The 20,116-nt window shown below is 39.1% G+C and overlaps 2 protein-coding genes across 6 annotated transcripts in view; both read right to left on the bottom strand.

Annotated features, from left to right (window-relative positions):
- Positions 1-20,116, bottom strand: part of LOC110964885 (gastrula zinc finger protein XlCGF57.1-like) — a 205,431-nt gene that overhangs the window by 5,055 nt on the left and 180,260 nt on the right. The window contains exon 1 of one of the 3 annotated variants that reach the window (XM_051939827.1): positions 12,265-12,443. The exons of 1 other annotated variant lie outside the window; for it this stretch is intronic. In XM_051939827.1, the coding sequence (XP_051795787.1) occupies positions 12,265-12,379 (115 nt within the window). In that variant the 5' untranslated portion in view covers positions 12,380-12,443. Of the gene's footprint in view, positions 1-346; positions 549-12,264; positions 12,444-20,116 lie in introns of those variants that run through there. One more of the 3 variants, XM_051939826.1, reaches the window with a different exon arrangement.
- LOC110964897 (oocyte zinc finger protein XlCOF6-like) lies at positions 3,792-12,266 on the bottom strand. Of its 3 annotated transcripts, XM_051939822.1 has the most exons (5): positions 11,679-12,265; positions 11,388-11,497; positions 10,840-10,928; positions 10,643-10,691; positions 6,093-6,257 (listed from the first exon to the last, which is right to left on the bottom strand). In XM_051939822.1, exons 1-5 carry the CDS (start codon positions 11,877-11,879, stop codon positions 6,221-6,223), a joined length of 486 nt encoding a protein of 161 aa, XP_051795782.1. In that variant the 5' UTR covers positions 11,880-12,265; the 3' UTR covers positions 6,093-6,220. The 3 variants fall into 3 exon arrangements, with proteins under 3 accessions (XP_051795781.1, XP_051795782.1, XP_051795783.1); XM_051939821.1 differs by lacking the exon at positions 10,643-10,691 and having other exon boundaries at positions 3,792-6,257; positions 11,679-12,266; XM_051939823.1 differs by lacking the exons at positions 6,093-6,257; positions 10,643-10,691 and having other exon boundaries at positions 10,902-10,928; positions 11,388-11,429.

The following is a 20,116-nucleotide window of genomic DNA, read 5'->3' as shown; positions in this document are numbered from 1 at the left end:
TTCTGTAAATGATGCTTTTAAAAAGAGCCATTAACTTCTTCTCCTTCATCTTGGAAGCTGCTGATGAAATCCTAAAATTAAACTGTTTATTCAGGCTGAACTATGAGGGGTGTGTCGCGCTGTAAACCGTCCGGGTGCTACACTGAACCGTCAACATTAAGTTCCGCCTCCTTTTCACCCAGTTATTACCCTCCGGACGTTATTAACGTGTCTGTTATTTCTTCATCAGTCAGATTGAGGCGAACAGAAGCTCAGCAGCTCGGTTCTTCAGTGAATCGTCTCTTCCAGCCTCCCTTCCTCACAGCAGCTAGCAGTTACCTCCACATCACCTGTTAAATCTTCTTACCGGCGGTTTGCTTCAGAACGACGTCCTGCGGCTGATGGAGGCGTTTCTTCTGCGCTTTCTCCTCCAAACACACACTTCCAGTCCGCTGCTGCTGGACAGAATCCACTTGGTTCATGATGTCGCTCTGCTGCTCTTCTTTAAAACTAACCGGAGGCTCAGACGGAGGAGCCGCGCCTGCGCAGAACGCGTCACATTTCTGACAGGCATCTGCACGGACACCTTTATTGTAGTTTTTTGTTTTGCTTTATTGAACAAAACCGGAGAAGACACAGTAATTTTTTTTTTTAAAGACTGAATAAACAACTAAACAATGCAAAAATAAAAATATATAAGTAAATAAATAAACTGTAAGGAATTTATTTAGTCAAACAGGAGTTAAAGTTTCACACCTGAATCATTTCTTTTCTTCTGATTCTTTTTTTGGCAGTTTTCAGAAAGGTGATAAATCTGCTGCATGTTTGTAGTGAGTGTTGGTGATAAACTAGACTGTATTATATTTAAAGCTTCTGAAGCTATAGCCTTGAGTGTTTTAGATTAAAATATTCTACTTTACTGTTGTTGTACATTTACAGAGACATCAAAGTGTGACTTAAGATGTCCCTGTGTACATTTTCTTCCATTGACAAAAGGTTTGTCTCCTGTATAAACTGACAAGTGGCTTCAGATGTCTTTGTCAACCTAGTCTTTGACCACAAACATGATGCCAGCAGGTTTCTCTCCAGTATAAACTTTCCTGTTTGACTTCACAGATCCCTGTTTCATAAATCTTTTACCACAAGCATCACAACATAAAGGATTTCTTTTGTGTGTGGACAATCATGTGTAACATCAGACATCCTTGTAGGTGAAATTTTTTAACCACAAACTTCACAGCCAAAACATTTTGCTCCAGTATGACATGGCATGTGTGCCTTCAGATGTTCTTGGTGAAAACTCTGACTACAAACATCACAGCCAAATGGTTTCTCCCTTGTGTGAACTGTCATGTGTGACTTCGGATGATCTCGACATGCATTTTTCACCACGAACATCACAGCCAAACGGTTTCTCTCTTTGGTGAACTGTCTTGTGTGACATCAGATGTCCTTGTTGATGAAATATTTGACCACAAACATCACAGCTGAATGGTTTAAATGACAACATAACTTTAATGAATAACTTCAATGCACAATATAAAAATCAGAGTCAGAAGTAGCATCCCAAAAAATCTAATTTGTCTGTTGAATCAAACAGACAATAAAAATCTGCATGGTGGAGATGTCAGAAGATGAATCTTTGAAATCCAAACACCAAACAAAGGTCACAGTGGAAACATCAAAGTAAAGATTCACACTTAAGGCACTTAAAGCAAAGATTCTGTTGCTGTCTTTTGCACCATTTTTAAATTCATTTCACCAACTTTCAGCCTGACTTTCTTTGCCAATTTGGAGATCTTCGTGACAGTTTGGAACTTGTGGATTTGAGCAAGGTTTGGAAGCAAACCATTTATTTACAATGATGTTAGATGGCCAGAAAGTAACATCGAATATAATGTAACACATAAAGCTGCTTTTAGAGTCACATTGCTGCTTAGAAAATGTGCGCTTCACAGTGGATGCTGGTACATGCCGCTGACTTACTTTTCATAATCAAAACTCCAGCTGCCAGTTCCTCTTAGCTTTGACTTGCACTTTATATCTGCAGAAAGGTCTGAATAAATTCTTGCACACTTGGGCAGATGATGGTTACTGGATGCAGAAAGTATAAACCTGGAAATAGGTATTAGTCTTTCTGGAGTAAACAAAACTCAAATGTATGCCACAAAACACAAACAGAGAGTTTTAATTTTTTCACAAATGTTAGCAGATGTCAAACTCCTCAGATGGTTTCTTACCTCTGTGAACTGTCATGTGTGTAATCAGATGTCCTTGTAAGTGAAATGTTTTACCACATACTTAACAGCAAAATGGTTTCTCATCTGTGTGAATTTTCATGTGTACCCTAAGATGGCTTTTTTGTCTAAATCTTCGACTGCAAACATCACAGCCAAATGGTTTCTCACCTGTGTGAATTTTCATGTGTGTCTTAAGGTGCCATGGTCGTCTAAATCTGTGACAGCAAAAATCACAGCCAAACAGCTTCTCTCCTGTGTGAATTCCCATGTATGACTTCAGACAGTCTAGACATGAAAATCTTTTCCCACAAACACCACAGTGAAATGGTTTCTCACCTGTGTGTATTCTCATGTATGATGTCAGATGTCCTTGAAATCAGAATTTTTTTTTAATCACAAACTCGACATCCTAATGGTTTGTAATCTTTGGGAACTGTCATTGGTTTCTCTCTTGTGTGAACTAAAGTGTGTTTCTTCAGGCTTCCCTGGTTTTTAAATCTTTTACTGCAAACACCACAGCTAAATGGATTTTTCTCAGTGCTACATCGCAGACCAATGTTTACAGCTGACTCAGATGCCCTAGTCTCCTGCGATTCACTGTCTGACAAAGGTGCCTGCCAATCATCATTATCCTCCTCGTCATCTTCAGCTTGAATGCTGTCTTCAGTCTCAGAAGAATCTGAAACCTTTCCATTAGCATTTGGTTGCGCAGAAGTATCCGGATCTGAGTTCCTGGCTGGTTTGGGGCCTCCACAGTCCTCTCCATCGGTTTCTGTTTTCATCTGTTTGACTGAGCTGCTGGTTGGAGGTTTTCTGTTGTCTTCAGTCTGGTTCTGATGAAGCTCCAAGAACTGAGGTTTCCCTTCTTTATCTTCATAGGAACATCAAGGAAAAGGAACTTGTTTTGAGTCTCCTCCTGTTCCTCCTTTAAGTTATCGCCCTTTTCCTGCCTGTTCAGCAACTCTTCCTTGTGACAGAACAACAGTTTCTCCTGTTCCTCCTTTATTTGTTGTGGCAAATAAAGTAGGAACCCAGTGTCTGCTTTTACTGCAGACATTAGGTAGGTTATTCTTTTGTACAGTGTGTATATTATCACTTCGTCTCTAATTTATTGTTTGTATTAAGGATGCAGCTTGACCCTGAATAAATGGAATAAAAATTCTCACAAATAACTAAAAAGTTACATGTTCATCGTGGATTTATTTTTAAGGTTTTTTTTCTTCAGAGTTCATTTTTTTTCGGTGTATTCTAATCTCTTGGTTTCTCTGATATTATCAGCTCAATGTGCTTAAATGATTGAATTCTACCATATTCAGTCTGCGATGAAGATGAAGATGAAGTTCTGTGTGTCTGATAGATGTAGAAGCAGAAGAAGCTCAGTCGCTTCTCAGACTGTGAGGAACAGAAAATATGAAGATGCTAAATCCTGGAAACTCTTCACCTCTTTACCAACAAAGAGGTGATGAGTAAGTTGTTGGAGACACATTCAGCATGGTGAAACATCTTTCTACAGATGATGAGCAGAGTAGAGAGGACACCCAGTACACCCAGAAACTGCTTGGAGTTCACAGATTTAATTGTAGCAGAAATGTTTTTATTTTCTTTGTCTCTTAGTCAACGACTCTTCACGCAGAATTTCAAGTGATGCTACTTTGAAATGATTGAATGATTCCTTGCTTTGCGGTAACACTACAGTTTCTTTAACTGTACAGTCTGTAGAGGAACAACCCAGGGTTTCATGTGACTGGATCACTGTGAATATATTCTGACTTCATAATTATAAAAAAAAGCTCATTTAAAGACACATATTGCCTGATATGCAATAAATAAAAATGTACAGACAGATTCGTGTTATTGAGATTTCACAATAAAAGTCCTCGATGACCGCCTTGAAATCCAAACAGAAATAATGTGACAACAGAGCAGAATTACATACGGCCCAACTTTTAGCTAAATGCAGTAGTTAAAATGCTAACATGTTCACAATGACAGTGCAATCAATAGCTTATTATATTGATTTAAATTTAAACGAAAGAAACAGAAGGCACTGATGTAAAGATCTAAAATACAGGCTAGAGCATAGGAATCAGTGATACATATTGCAGCATGATTATCAGTAATGTTTAGTGGGATAAACTATACAGACTTGCATAAACAATCTCTCCCTGGTAAAATCTGTATGTAAAAGAGAAGCATTAAAATGAAGCCAATGAAAACAATACAGTACTGTGGTTCTTGACACACTTCCACACAACTTCTACTCTGTGTGAGCTTTCATGTGTCTCGTCAGACTTCCCTGTTGTGAAAATTTTGCACCACAAACCTTACAGTCAAATGGTTTCTCTCCAGTGTGAATACTCATGTGTGTTTGAAGCTGTGACTTTTGCTTAAATCTTTTTCCACAGTCATTACAACCAAATGGTTTTTCTCCTGTGTGGACTCGCATGTGTGTTTGAAGGACATGCAAAAGCCGAAAACTTTTACCACAAGTGTTGCAACTGAAAGGTTTCTCTCCTGTGTGAACTCCCATGTGTCGTTTCAACGTTAGCTGTTGGCTAAATCTTTTACCACAAAAGTCACAGGCAAATGGTTTCTCTCCTGTGTGAACTATCATGTGTGCTTTCAGAGTTCCCTGTTGTCTGAATGTTTTACCACAATCATCACAGCTAAATGGTTTCTCTCCTGTGTGAACTGTCATGTGTGACTTAAGTGACCCCTGTTGACTAAATCTCTGTCCACAGACATCACAGCCAAATGGTTTCTCTCCTGTGTGGGCTACACTGTGTCTCTTCAGGTGTCCCTGTTGACTAAATCTTTTACCACAAACATCACAGCTAAATGGTTTCTCTCCTGTGTGGTCTGTCATGTGCAACTTCAGACTGCAATGATGTCGGAATCTTTTACCACATTCATCACAGCCAAACAGTTTCTCTCCTATGTGAACTGTCATGTGTGACTTTAGATTGCAATGATGCCTAAATCTTTTACCACAAATATTACAGCCAAAGGGTTTATCTTCTGTGTGAGCCCTACTATGTCGCTTTAGAGTTCCATGTTGGCTAAATCTTTTTCCACAAATATCACAGCTAAATGGTTTCTCCCCTGTGTGAACAGTCATGTGTGACTTAAGAGTTTTTTGCTGACTAAATGTTTTACTGCAAACATGACAGCCAAAGGGTTTCTCTCCTGTGTGAATTGTCATGTGTGATTTCAGAGTTCCCTGTTGACTAAAGCTTTTACCACAAACATCGCAGCTAAATGGTTTCTCTCCCGTGTGAACGACCATGTGTCTTGTCAGAGTTCCTTGTTGGCTAAATCTTTGACCACAAACATTACAGCTAAATAGTTTCTCTTGTTCTTGAACTCCCATTTCTGAATCATTTTTTGCAATCAGGCTGCTCATTGTCCTTGTTCCTGAATGACATGTCATGTGTCTCTGAAGAGACTGCTTGTAGAGAAATTGTTTATCACACTCAGAGCAGCTAAAAGTTTTTTTCCCAGTCTTAGATCCAGCATTTACACGTAATTTAGTTGCCCTGGCCTCCTTCCATTCTTTGTCATTGTCTTCATTTTCAGGTCCAGAGTCTGACAAAGGCTCCTGCCACTCATCCTCATCTTCATCATAATCATCAATACTGACTTCGATCTCTGACCAATCTGAAGACTTTCCATCAGTAAATGGTTCTAAATGAGTACTTGGATCTGGGTTTCTGGCTTGTTCTGGTCTTTCACAGTCATCTCCATCACTTTCTGTTTTAATTTGTTTAGCTGAGCTGCTGATTGCCTCTCTGTTGTCCTCATTTTGGCTATGATGAAGCTGCAAAGACAGAGGCTTCTCTTCTTCATCATTTTCACTCTTCACTGGAACAGCAGTGAATGAAAACCTGGTGATATCAGTCTCCCCCTGGCTGGTCCAGAGTTCCTCCTGTTCCTCCTTTATGTTGAGGGTTTCTGGGTTTTGTTGGTCCAGACTAGAGCTCCACTCGTAGGGGATTTCTTCTTTAATCACCAACACCTTCTGGACATCTGCAGGGAACACTGAAACACACGTGTACATTATAGACAACAGTCACTTTATAGTAGATTTATATTAGCGACTACTTAGTTTTTAATGAGCCCTAAGAAGAACACGTTATCAGCAAAATAAAATAATTTCTGAGAGACTTCCAAAACAGTGTCAAGGTTTTCTAACTTCACACAGCTGTGGTGAGGTTTGGTACAAAGCAATTTAGATAGACTTCAAAAAATATATTACAATTGTATACCTGCCAACTTTTGAAACCTGAAAAGCCTAGTAGCCAGCCGGGGTCCAGGGGCCACAGGCCCCGGTAGGTCCAGGACAAAGTCCTGGTGGTGAGTTCCGCCCCCCGACGCCAAATGATTTTTAGCATTAAATCAACTTAGAATGTGGCTAAGAATCATGTTTCCATGTTACTTAAACTGTCAATTCATAAATGCTGATGGAAAAGATCAAGGACAAACTTAATAATATTTAGCCTTTCAGAATGTTCCTTTAATTTGACAGGTACTAAACTCAAAATATCACAGGCATCCAGATCACATTTTTCAATATTGTGATGACATTTCTCATTCTTATAAACAATTTTTTGATGTTTCATTTACCATAAAGTCATTAGGAAATATTACCTACTTCTGTTCATGAAAAGATATTTTTGGAAGTTATAACTTGAATCCTTATACCCAATAACAGCATTACTGACTTATCAAAAAAATACCTCACTGTATGTAAAATAAGTCTTGTCATTTCAAAGCCTAACATTCACAAAGAGTCTGCACACATCAACAGTAGAGTCAGCATATTTTTCACAACTAGACCAGTCACTATGAACTTCTTGTTGTGCTGTCAGCTGTCAGAATCGAAGTAAAGCAGATGATATGGCAGCTTTGAGAGCGACCAGGAGGAACTTGCTTGGTTACCGCGGCTAAACGTTTGGTTATGAAGACACTTTGAGCCGGAGAAGGCACCAGGGCAGCTGCTCGAAATTATTTACTTAATAGTGATTTCCGCGTTCTCCGGAGCAGTCGTTACGTTGATATTACAGTTCCTGCTGATATACCGAAGAAGCCCTGAGTCCGTAGGCAGGACAGTGCAGTATGTCAATGTAGTGCCTGATAACGCATTGAAGGATTACTTTAATACCCAACATGCCGAACCAGGCTAGCAGCAACAGGACAGCACACCATCTGCTGCATCCGTGTCCGGCAGGCAGCAGGAGGCAGCTGTCAGCGGCGGCAGCCCCAAACAACAGTCGCCACCGCCTTCTCAAAGTGAGCCCATTGATGCAGCCAAAGTCGAGACGTGCAATTTCCTAAATGCTATCTTTCTGTTCTTGTTCAGGGAACTCCGAGACACCCCAGTTGTCAGACACTGGCTCACCGAGAATATTAAAGTGGAATTTTCAGGAGCTCCTGCACCGGGTCTGCGCGCGCATACCGATGTTGACACTTGTGTTAGTAAACACTGCAAGCCGTCGATATTAGCAGCATGCAGTGCCGATTGTGTCTGTTCTAAATTTAGACACGGTTCTTAGCGATCTCGTGAATGTGTTTCATGTTTTTGGACGTTTTTTGATTGATTGCTATGTAAAAATCCGTATTTTGATGAATAAAACCGTAACCCAGAGTGGGATCATGAAAACCGTAATCATTACGGCAAAACCGGAGTAGTTGGCAGGTATGCAATTGAGGTAAAGTAACTATTTTGTTGAAGTTTAGTAATGTTTGTCATTAAAGGTACAATAAAAATCCCTGTTGAGGTTCAAGAAGAAGCATCTTAAAGTATGTGAACATCATTTACAATGGGGAAACAACCACTAGTCTACTGTATCAACATCTACTGTTTTGTTGACTTATCCATTAACCCCAGCCTCCTCCATCTGGAGAGATGATGGCTTTGTAACATCACAGAGAGCATATATCATTTCTGTAGCACTTAAAAAAGAACGTTAGCCTATCAAAGTGTGAGCAACAAATATGACAGTCCTTAGGCTCTTGTCTTTTTGTAGTTTTTAGAGGGGTCCTTGCATAGGCTCATCATCAATTAATTAAAATAAAACATGCAAAGTCTCACAAGGAAGTAATAATATCTGATGACATTTAATGCAAGCATGAACACACGTTCTTAAAATTAAATCTATTTATTTAATTAAACTGCTTTTATCTTTTTTGACATTTTATTATAGCATTAATTCATAAAATGTATATTATTTTTCTTATCTAATTAACTGTGTACATTAGATGGCGATTGCTGTTTTGATGTATAATTTAAGATGTTTCAGTGACTCCTCAGAGTCTCTCAAAGCTGTTGATGAAATCCTAAAATTAAACTGTTTATAGGGCTGTTTCACTGACGTCACAACATCCGGGTCAGTAAGTAGCTCAACGCCATGTTGAGTGTCAAACTTCGTTGAGTCCGTGAGTGGAGTTTCTTTGTAATAGGCCTAATATTTGTTGGCTGTGGCTGCCACTCAGCTGAAAAAGTATATTGACACACTTGACAGCACTTCAAAAGACCGATATCAGAGGAAGTTGGAGTTAATTGATGGAATTGATCCTTATCAAGTTACACAGAAGGACTGGACAAGCACCCACAATGGCCTGCCTGAAGTGACCTACTTTGACATCGTGAACTACCTTGTTTATACACAGAGTGCATACAGTATGGATCAGATGAAGGCATACAAATCCCTCAAGGCTTACAAACAGTTTGTTTGTGGTTGGGTGAGGGATGTTCATCTCAAGGCTGGTGACCTGGTTGGTATCAGTGCTAAGGTAAGCCCCAGTTTGACCTACCACCCCACCTCCACAGTCCACACTCTGCCCCTTCATTGATATTTAGGTTACTGATCTGGCTGTTGTGATGACTGAAATTTATCCATCAATTGAGGTTTATTCCCAAAAAAATTAAATCTATAAACCATCTCTTCGGCAGCCAGCTTCAGGGATGGTGCCCAATCTGGATGAGTGGTGTTGTACAGATCAGAAGGTTTGCCTGAAAAAAATTCCACATCAGTAATGTCATTTAAAAATATTTTGATGAACAAAATATTCATTTTAGGGGAATTTAGCATGGCTGTCATAATGTACCATTAAACACCAAAAAGTTGTATTGAAAAATATCCAACATAATAGTAATAATAATAATGATGATAAATAATAATAATAATAATAATAATAACAAAAACAGCTTTGGGGACATCAACTATCACTGTAAATTTATTTCAAAAACATTATTTCAAATTTGTGACTGATCATGGAGAGTTTTGTTTAATGAAATGGCCAGACGAGTTAACTTTTCATACACACATATCTTAATCAAGTTACTGGGTCATAGATCTGAGATTATATATTTGATATCACTTGAACTCAAATTAATGAGGTTAATTAACCATATTTTCATAGTTGTAACCAACCAGAGTGTATCTAATCTCATTGTTTTACCAATGACCAGCTGGGAGAGGCAGCTAGGCTCAGACTGAGGTGGAGTGGGCTACTTCGATGTGAATTGAGACATTACTTTAAACTGAATGGGAGCTAAAAAAAAAAATTTAAAAAAAACCCACACCAGTCATGAAGTGATCAGAGCAAATCCTTGTGTGAGGAGAAGGTATGAAGTCTTTCCTATTGATCCTGGCAAGCCAAGTGTGGTGCCTCAGCCAGCTGAGTTTCCTTGTCTGTTCACCCTCGGCAAGCCTTATTGTGGGAATTCTAAAGAAGCTCCGTTTAACTGGGCCTTCTGCCCTGTTGTGGCAGCCGTGGACACAACAGGTGTGAACCATTCTTGTCCCCAGTCACACTGCAAACTATATTTATCTTGCTGAATCAACCACTTGTTCCCCCAGGTCACTTCAAACTATTTATCTTGCTTGCTGACTCCTGACCACAACAATTGACCCTTCGCTAAGCCCCGGCCCCCTTGGTTACTGTTGCTACGCCTGTCAAGCTTTCCCTCCTAGCATGAAATATGGAGTATTTAGCGGTACCGGTGAGTGATATTTCTCAGGAGATATGTGCAAATTTCTTGACATATTCTACAGCAATATCAGAGACTATGAAAGCCTAGCAGCCACCATTAAGACCACAGCCACTGGGCAGACAAGCGCTATGAAAAGAGGGGTATGTCTTGAGCCCACAGCAGCAAAGTACTACTGTGAGATCACAGGAAATGCAGTGCTCCCATGTGGATTTGTGGTAAATCCTCATGCTCCTCACCTTGGCACCTCACCAGACAGGAAGGTCATTGAGATAGGGGACAGCAGAGGTCATGGCCTTTTGGAGATCAAGTGTCCATCAAAGGAGAGCTACAAAGATTGTCCTAATCTTGTGAAACATGCAGATGGTAGCTACAAGCTAAAGGAGAGCCACACATATCACTACCAAATAACAGGACAGTTGGGACTCACAGGCATGCCATGGTGTGATTTCTTTGTGATGTGCTCAAAAGACGATCACCTGCAGCACATTCATTTTGATGCAGCAAAATGGGGTGATATGAAAAACAAATTAGACCTGTTTTTCTTTGTGTACTTCCTCAGCAGATGCCAACAGTAATGACAAAAACAACAAAATAAAGCAAACACACCCTTTGTTAAACTCTTACCATTGTTAGTTTCTGTGACACTGAGATGAGATGCTTCGTCAGTTGAATTCAAGGTGGAGGCTTCAGCCTCCTGTTCATCACATCTGAGTCTGTGAAAGCACAGTTGTTAGAGTTTAAGTTGCGATGCTGTTTGTTATTACTTATTAATACATTTCAATTAAATACTGTGGAAATTGAATTTTACTGATATGTGTAATAAAATACATTGTATCATTGATGAGTGGTTGGTGGGGGTAGGGTGTGGGCACGAAGGCTCGGTTAACAGTGACTTTTCTGTGATATTTTACTGTTTTATTTGTGTTCTTGGTGTTGTACCACTATATGATTGCTATTTTAAATGACCAAAATGAAATGCATTAAATAAGTCTGACAATCCCAAAATGTGTGTACATATTAAATGTGTAGTATGAATCAAAACATTACGTACGTCAACTGCAAGACATCAACAGATACTACGGTAAATACAATAAAATGCAGTCACATTTAACTATTTGACGCAGGGATTTTGATTAGTCTCATACAATTGCACTGCACTAAATAACACAAACCTTTTTGCTCGAGGTTTTCTGCTTCCTCCTTGCTGTTCCCTCCTCGAGAAAGAAGAAAGAGCAGCCACAGGATTTGGGAATTCAGTTGTAGGGCGTCCGTCCACAAAATGCTTAAAGATACCAGTATGTCAGAAGTTGTCTCTATATATCACCAGTATTTATTTTGCTCAAATAATACACAGTAGCTCAAGTTTTAAGAGAAGTAACCTTCCATTGAGACGTCTTTCTTTGCTAATGTTATCTGACCTAACACACAGCGCTACAGTTAGCTAATATTAGCTAGCAACTTACCTTAGAACAGACGTAGGTGTTCTTATTGATTTTGGAGGGATTCAGCTGATCATGCGGTCTCCCACACTGCTCAATCCACACGCGGCACCTTTCTTCTTGTGTCTTTGGCTTGGGGAATGGAAAAAAATCAACACCACCCTCCAAGCTTTGCGGATAACGAGTGTCGGACTTGCAAGTACCGTACGCACACCGCTTCGGCATATTGTCTTCTGCTGAAAGCTTGACAGACCTCTCGTGCCTAGTTACAGTTGCTAAGGTAGGATTGGACAGTAGCCATTTGTGGGAGGGGACACACAATGTGGCGGACCAGCTAATAGCCCGGATGTGTGGTTTCAGCTGAAATCTATGTATTCAGGCTGAACTATGAGGGGGGTGCTGCACTGAACCGTCAACATTAAATTCTGCCGTTTTCCACCCAGTTATTAACCTCCGAACGTCATTAATGTGTCTGTTATTTCTCCATCAGTGGTCAGATTGAGGCGAACAGAAGATCGGCAGCTCGGTTCTTCAGTGAATCATCTCTTCCAGCCTCCCTCCCTCCCAGCAGCTAGCAGTTTCCTCTACATCAGTTGTTCAATCTTCTTACCGGCGGTTTGCTTCAGAACGACGTCCTGCGGCTGATGGAGGCGTTTCTTCTGCGCTTTCTCCTCCAAACACACACTTCCAGTCCGCTGCTGCTGGACAGAATCTACTTGGTTCATGGTGTCGCTCTGCTGCTCTTCTTTAAAACTAACCGGAGGCTCGGACGCAGGAGCCGCGCCTGCGCAGAACGCGTCACATTTCTGACAGGCATCTGCACGGACACCTTTGTTGTAGTTTTTTGTTTTGCTTTATTGAACAAAGCCTGAGACGACACAGTATTTTTTAAGGACTGAGTAAAATGTCAAATGCAGATAAACCACTAACCAGCACAAAAAATGCAAATATAGTAGTAAATAAATAAACTATAAGAAGTTTATTTAGCCAAACAGGAGTCAAAATTTCCCACCTGAATCATATCTTTTCTACTTTCCTATTAATTCCGCTGCTCAAACTCATCATTTTCTTTATTAAACCTGCATGTGCAATTAAATCCAGCAGCTCTCCTTTCACTTCTAATTTTAACATGAATAAGAAAAAATCCCAAATGAAATTCTTGTCCAAATATATTGCAACATGGTAAGAAATATTTGTTGTCAAAAAGTAATAAGATAATAGTTATGCTGCATTACTGAAATAAACTAAACAATCTGAAATAGGACTAGAATAGAAAAGTTAAAAGTGACAGTGAAGTAATCAAAATACCTCACATGAAAATGAAACGGTACAAGAGCTGTTCAGAAAAGTAATATTGCAAATTATGTTGTTATTTTTGTTTAAATCTTTACATATAATAGTGGTAAATCTGTATCAATAAGAGTAATTCAAAGACACACAGTCAGAGAACCACTATTCTATCCTAAAAGTTATTTTGTCCTAAAAGTCATTAAAAGATGAGATTAGTCTTTAAATCACTAAGATTACTTCAGTATTAAATTGAATTTTATACAACTTAAAGAACATAATAAAACAAAATCTCAGCAATATACAGTAGCAGCATGACCTCTACTACAGTAACATTAGTCTAAAATATGTCAATATATTAGAACTGTTCACACTAAATCTTAAACATTATTATATTATTTTATAAATATTGCTAATTATTTTATATATTGACTCTAAAACACCGATAATTGTGGAAATAACAAGAAATAATAATGCAGCGGTTACATATTATCCTAAAATGTTATGTACTGATCTGCTAGTTTGCTGTTTTTCTTTGCATGTTTATGCAGCCTGCTGACACTAAATAATGCAAGTAACTAAGCAAAATCTTACCAAATGAATCTGAATCTGTATCTATATTTTTATTAGTATATCCTGGAATCTTCCTCTGAATTTACAGCTACAAAAAACAACAATTAAACAAACCATTGAGATGAAAATCAGTTTTCTTGAATTCATAATTTAAAAATCATAGAAATACCACAGTGAATCTCCACTACAGTGTGTACGAACATAACACAACAGAACACACTACTATAGTAGACTGATCACAGTTATATCTAAATCTGTTGCCACACACGTCACAGTCCAATTGTTTCTGTCCTTTGTTGGCTCTCATCTGTGAATCTACATATTTCCTCTAAACCAAGTAGAGGGAAGGTAGAGAAGTAGAGGGGTAGAGGGGTAAAGGGGTAGAGAGGGAAAAGGGTAGATGGGTAGAGAGGTAGAGGGGTAGAGGGATGGAAAAGTAGAGGGGTAGAGGGATAGAGAGGTAGACGGATAGAGGGATGGAAAGGTAGAGGGGTAGAGGGATAGAGAGGTAGAGGGGTAGAGGGATAGAGAGGTAGAGGGGTAGAGGGGTAAAGAGGTAGTGGGGTAGAAGGACAAAGTGGTAGAGAGGTAGAAGCTGGGTAAAGAGGTAGAAGGAAGGGAGGTGGAGGTGGAGGTGGAGGGGGAAGTGGAGGTGGAGGGGGAGGTGGAGGTGGAGAGGGAGTGGGATGTTGTCGTCAGGGATCGATGGGAGAAGTCATTGCCATTGCCATCAGTCTCAGAAGAGCCTGAAGTATTCCCATCAATACTTGGCTGTAAATTTTTATCTGGATCTGAGATTTCAGCTGGTTTTGGTACTCCGCAGTCCGGACGGTCACTTTCCAGTTTCACCCGTTTAGCTGAGCTGCTGTTATCAGGTTCTGCCTCTCCCATCATGTCGTCAGTTTGGGTCAGACGAAAATGTGAAGGCTGAGGTTTCACTTTGTTCACAGGAACAGCACTGGTCCACTGTTCCTCCTGTTCCTCCTTTATGGGGAGGGGCTCTGGCTCCTGCTTAATGTCATTTTTAATCACCAATGGCTGCTGAACATCAGCAGGGAACACTGAAACACACATGTACATTAGGATTATCATAACTGAGACTTCATACAACCACAGATGACACAGATTACCGGGGTGAGCATTTTCTAGACCCTCCAGAAAAACGCGATTATGCGATCGCATGAATTCCCGCATTAATCACCAAAATGCCGCTGATTATGCGGGGGTCAATTATTTCCCAAAAGGCGGCATAATCCCCGCAAAACAGCGCATAATTCCCGCAAGAATCTCACATTTCCACGAAAAAAAAGAGAAATATGCGGGTCCCGCTTGATTTCACAATTTCCGCATAAAATGAGAAAACTATAACCGATATAAATGGAGTTGTGAGTGAGTTTTTATGTGACGCCCGGCCTGACGTCATCAGTTCGTGCATTCACACACACACTAGAAGCACGAGCTGATGCGGAACGCGGCGCTCAGAGACGAAAAACAAAAATGGTGAATGCTCAAAGATCACATTTGCCTACGAATATTTCAGCCAGAGACCGGGCAAAACAGTACCCAGATTTACTGCACGAAAGTGGGGGCAAAGTTTTTTGCACCACGTGCAACATCGTTCTGGAGCACCGAAGAAAATCAACCGTGTTGCAGCACTTCTCCAGGAGACTGCTCCACCTCAAAGTGTAACTAAGCAGAAAGAATGTTTTATTTCTGAGAAATTTGTGATTGAGGAATGTTTAAGTCATGCTTAAGCTGATAATAAATGAAACATTGGCAGCACTTACTGTGATGTGTCTTACATGTAGTATGTCTGTTTATCTTTATATTGCTCTTTTTCATTCAGTGGTAGCCTAGTAACAGGATGTAGGAGAAGAATCACCTTTTTTCCCAGTTCTTAGATATTTCGCATCTTTTTGCATATTTCACAGCTATTCGTATACTTTGCAACTTTCCGCAATTTCCCTGCATAAAATGGCATAAAAACCCCGCATATTTATTCGAATAATCAAGGATTTTTGCCTGCGTTTTTCTGGAGGGTCTAATTTTCAGATCTGATGCAGCTATGGTTGGGTTTGGCACAAAAATAACATTATTAGGCTTGAGGAAAGATCATAATTAGAATAAAATGTTGGTAAAGTTGTGTCTCCAGCTGCTTTGAAACTAATTTTTGATCACATATTCAGTGGAATTTGCTGGATTTTATTTTTTTTTGTGAATGTTCTTAAAGAAAACGTTAGAAATTTTGCTGATATGTATGTTATCACTTGAGATATTTTATGGATTTTTTTTGGACGTTTTTACTCATTTTTTGAAAATATTTACCAAAATTTTCTTGCCAAATCAATGTAATTTCTTTAAATAGAACTTTTAAGGAAAATGTTAAAGGAATTTTTGGAATTTTATTCCTGAAGGTTTTGCAAATCTTCAGAAATTTGGGGAAATTTTGAGGGATTTTTTTCAGACAAGGAAACACTTTGTTTGGTGCCTGTAAATGAAGACAACAAGAGGGTGAATGTTATCTTCATTGAACAAAATTGCTTTTCTTTTGAAAATAAGGACATTGACCCCAAACTTCTGAATGGGCAGTCACTAAAATAGCCAAAATATTAACTCTACCTATGTTAGTTTGTGCACATCAGATAATTAACAGTAGAATAAGAAGCTGAGCTACACCAGCATGACATTTCTTAACTCATACATTAACATAGTTTGTAAAGTAACCTTTTTAACAATACATTTTAAACAGTTTTTGTATGTAGGTTCATATATACATTGCAGTATACATTACAAGACTTACTCAGTTATGCAAATATTTTTAACCATAATGTGGCACTTGCATATTAAACAAATCAGCATATGTAAAGTAAGGAAATGAAGAAAATAGAAATTGAAAAATTAAAATAAAAAGGGAAAAATAAATAAACAAACATCTTGTCAGACATGTAGATGAATAAATATAAAATAGCTTTTTTAGTAGATTTTCTGAAAGGATGCTGAGTTTCCCACTGCCAGGCAGGAGGCCTAGAGGAAGACCAAAGAGGAGGTTTATGGATGTGGTTAAAGAGGACATGAAGGTAGTTGGTGAGAGAGAAGAGGATGCAGAGGACAGGGTTAGATGGAGGAAATTGATTCGCTGTGGCGACCCCTGAAGGGAAAAGCCGAAAGGAAAAGAAAAAGTAGAAGAAGCCTTTATCTTGTGTTGGTCTCAGGTAAAGTGGTGGTTATTCAGCTGCATGGTTTTAGAAAAGACTTCTTCTTACCAGCGGTTGGCTGTTGAGCGGTTGACTGTTGAACGGAGCTGAGACATTTCATCTGCGCTTCCTCTTCCAAACACAAACTTTCAGTCTGTCGGTTCATGGTGTCGCTTCTGCTGCTCTTCTTCAAACTAACCGGAGGCTCGTTGGAGATAAACTGAGAATCGGAGCAGCAGCGGGAGAATTTAAAGACTTTAAAGCAGTGGAGATGGAAAGCTACAGAAACTCACTGATTCAATCAACTGTTGACAAACAGAAACATCACTGATTGTTATCCAAAGTAGTTTAAATAAATCCACTGGACTTTAAGAAAGTTCCTTGAAGACGTTTAACCTCTCATCCAATGGGCTTCTTCAGTTCTGGTGGTGGTTGGTGCTGCCTCAGCTTTTAAACCTCTGTGAGGTGTGTCCAGGGCTATTATTCAAACGACCAATACCAAAACTCATTTGACTATTCAACGGTGGTCGTTGAGAGTATCGGTGGGGGGTCGTTGAAATCGATGGAGAAATAGCCCACCTATTGTCACTACTGTTACATGTCACCAGACTCATCCTTTGTTTCTGTCTGCCATACCCCCCGTCTTACCTCCTGTTATCCAATTGCCCTTTTGTCACCCTTGATTCAACTATACGCAAATTAACCACTGTCTACCTTGGTATTTACATACGACCCCCAACCCTTTCTCTGAGATGTTCCTTTTGTCTTACCCTCTTTATTTGCATACAGACCCTCCCTACACCCTCTGATCCACCCACTGACATCCCTATAATATGGGAAATCTCTAAATGTTCTGGGTCGGCTTACCTTCACAGGCTCATGCTCTGTGTTGGTAAGCCCACCGTATGCCGGAATACCAATAAACACCCCACTACAGCAAACTTTGCAGAACAAAGAGTGAAATTTCCTCAACAAAATGCACAGATGTCACTGAGCCCTCGTGTGCTAATGGTGGTCATTAGCATGAATCTGCTAAGTAGTTCTTTTGGGGAGTTTTGAAAGGACCTGATTTTAAATTGGCAAAATTAGTTATCATAATGCAACATTAGTTTCATTGTAGTGTAAGATGTCATCATTGCACACTGAAAGCTCATTGCTCTTGCATAAGTAAAGAGCACACAGTGGCTTCACATGTGTAGAAAGTTAACACAAAAAACAGGAATAAAAAACAAATGAAGAACAGATAAACAGTGAAGTGGTTCTCTTAATTAACACATGGTGGAGGAAAAAGAAAAAGAAAAATAATGGGGAATAGTCAGATTCTATTGCATAATTTAAAATTTATTTTAAATCTCAAAAGAAACACCAAACACAGTCTGCCTGCTTCACAAAAATAATTATTCTTCTGTTTGATTCTCTGTTAAATCCACATAGTATGTCAAGTGAAAGATCTCAGACTTTGCTGTTTGTGTTTCAACATATATGGTTTGATTTCTAGTGGAAATTTTGAGATTATTTGTGTTATCCCATGCAAAATAATTGACGTGTGAGTTGTTTTTCTTTGTTTGTTTGTTTGTTGTATATATTGTGCATATTATAAGTTTATTGAAGCCTGATGCATTTTTAAAAAATTTAACCATATCTTCTTTGACAAAAGTATATAAGAAAGTTACATATAAATAAGTCAAAAATGGTACAGTTGTGCCAATAATTGAGGCAAAATTTGTGAAAATATTGTCCTTTAAAAAAAAGTTAGATCAAGGACAATCTTTTGTTTTGTGTTGTTAGTGTCCAGACAAAGTTATTTATTGTCACACAGTTGTATTTGCTCTGATCATTCGTTTTCTCGTGTTTTTTATAAGTAATTCTGCCAGGGAATGTCAGCTTATGAGCACAACTGTGTATAGCAATATTTGGGACATTAATGCCCAGATATGTAATATAAAACTAGACAAGTTTATAAAGCCTCTTTGTTTAAACAGAGGAGGGGGTTTGCGACACCACTTATCAAACCTACAACAGAATGATGAGCTTTCTCCCCAGAAAGTTTCTCCATCGTCAACATCATGAGTCTCTCCTGACTTGGCAGATTCACGTCCTTTGTTGTGTAAACTGGCAGCTCCATCACCACGATCACAATCACACCTGGAGGCTATGAGTTTTGGTGGTTAATGGACCATCAGCTATGTGACCTGGAGTGACTCAGAACTGAAGAAGCCTCTTGGGTGAATAGAATAGAATCTCTTTATTCATCCCCGAAGGGAAATTCAGTTGTCAGGGTTCTTATCTGTTTAATTTTGAATTGAATAGCCTGACTGCTGATGACAAGAAAGATTTCGTAAATCTTTTGGTCCTGCAGCGCAGCGATAGGAGCCGTCCACTGATGTTTCGTTGTTCATTGAGGCAGATGTGAAATGGATGATCCATGTTGGTCAGAATGGCCTCCATCTTGCTCAGTGCCCGTCTCTCCACCTCATCCTCCAATGTGTTCATTGTGATTCCAACCACACAGCCAGCTGTTTCAATCAGTTTGTTCAGATGCCTTGCATCCTTCTGTTTTATGCTGCCTCCCCAGCAGACTGCAGCATGAAACGGGACACTTGCTACCACAGACTGATAAGTGAAGGTGAAGCGTCTTCAAAAACCTACAAGAGGAGTTCACCCATTTGAAGCTCCTACCATGGCCATGACCTCAAAGACTGACAACCCACACAGACATGTTTGTCTTTTGCTTCTTTGAGTTGTATTGCTTTCAGTATTTTATTTACATTTTTAGGATCATCATTTTGCATTTTTTTGGTGATAAATAGGTCTTTATTAGTTTCGCAGTAGGGAGTGTTACAGCAGCAACAGAGTGCATATAATATCAGGAGATCACTAACAAAAAAAGTATAACAATAAACCAGAAATATATGTCTGAAGTTGGACAGATGATACCATATGTAGACATTCAGATATTACACATATTTCTTAGAATGTGGAAAATAAAATATATTGCACAAGGTTGTTTTACATATAGACAGACAGCTGTGTTGCACAAAATCTTCCAAAATCTTTCTTGAGAAGAAAATATTGACATTAAAATACTGTTCCTTCACAGGTTTTTCGATAGATAATGTTTTATTACCTTGAAGTGGAGACATTCCATTGTTACAGCAGCAAAGAAATGCTGTGTAAAGTTATAAAACAAACAACCAAAATATAAATAAGTACTAGTATTCTAAAAAAGAACTGCTATAACAATAACTATTGCACATGATAGTGGTATCGTACGGACTTTTTAATGAACAGAAATACTGATGTTGCACAGATTTTTCTATAAGATAAGATAACCCTTTATTATCTTAAAGTGAGGAAATTTTCATTGCTACAGCTGGAATGTAGTAGCCTAGCCGCGCTAGACCCATG

Source organism: Acanthochromis polyacanthus, chromosome 19, assembly GCF_021347895.1.
Source record: "Acanthochromis polyacanthus isolate Apoly-LR-REF ecotype Palm Island chromosome 19, KAUST_Apoly_ChrSc, whole genome shotgun sequence".
Classification (NCBI taxonomy): Eukaryota; Metazoa; Chordata; class Actinopteri; family Pomacentridae; genus Acanthochromis; species Acanthochromis polyacanthus.
Note: the sequence above shows the minus strand (reverse complement) of the source record. Positions and strands in the feature narration are given on the sequence as shown.

Coding starts and splice junctions, on each gene's coding strand:
- LOC110964897 (XM_051939821.1), bottom strand. CDS start 11,879: ATGCCGAAGCGGTGTGCGTACGGTACTTGCAAGTCCGACACTCGTTAT. Junction 10,929..11,387: donor AGAAAACCTCGAGCAAAAAG/GTTTGTGTTATT, acceptor GTGCTTTCACAG/ACTCAGATGTGATGAACAGG. Junction 6,258..10,839: donor TGTCACAGAAACTAACAATG/GTAAGAGTTTAA, acceptor CGTGTGTTTCAG/TGTTCCCTGCAGATGTCCAG.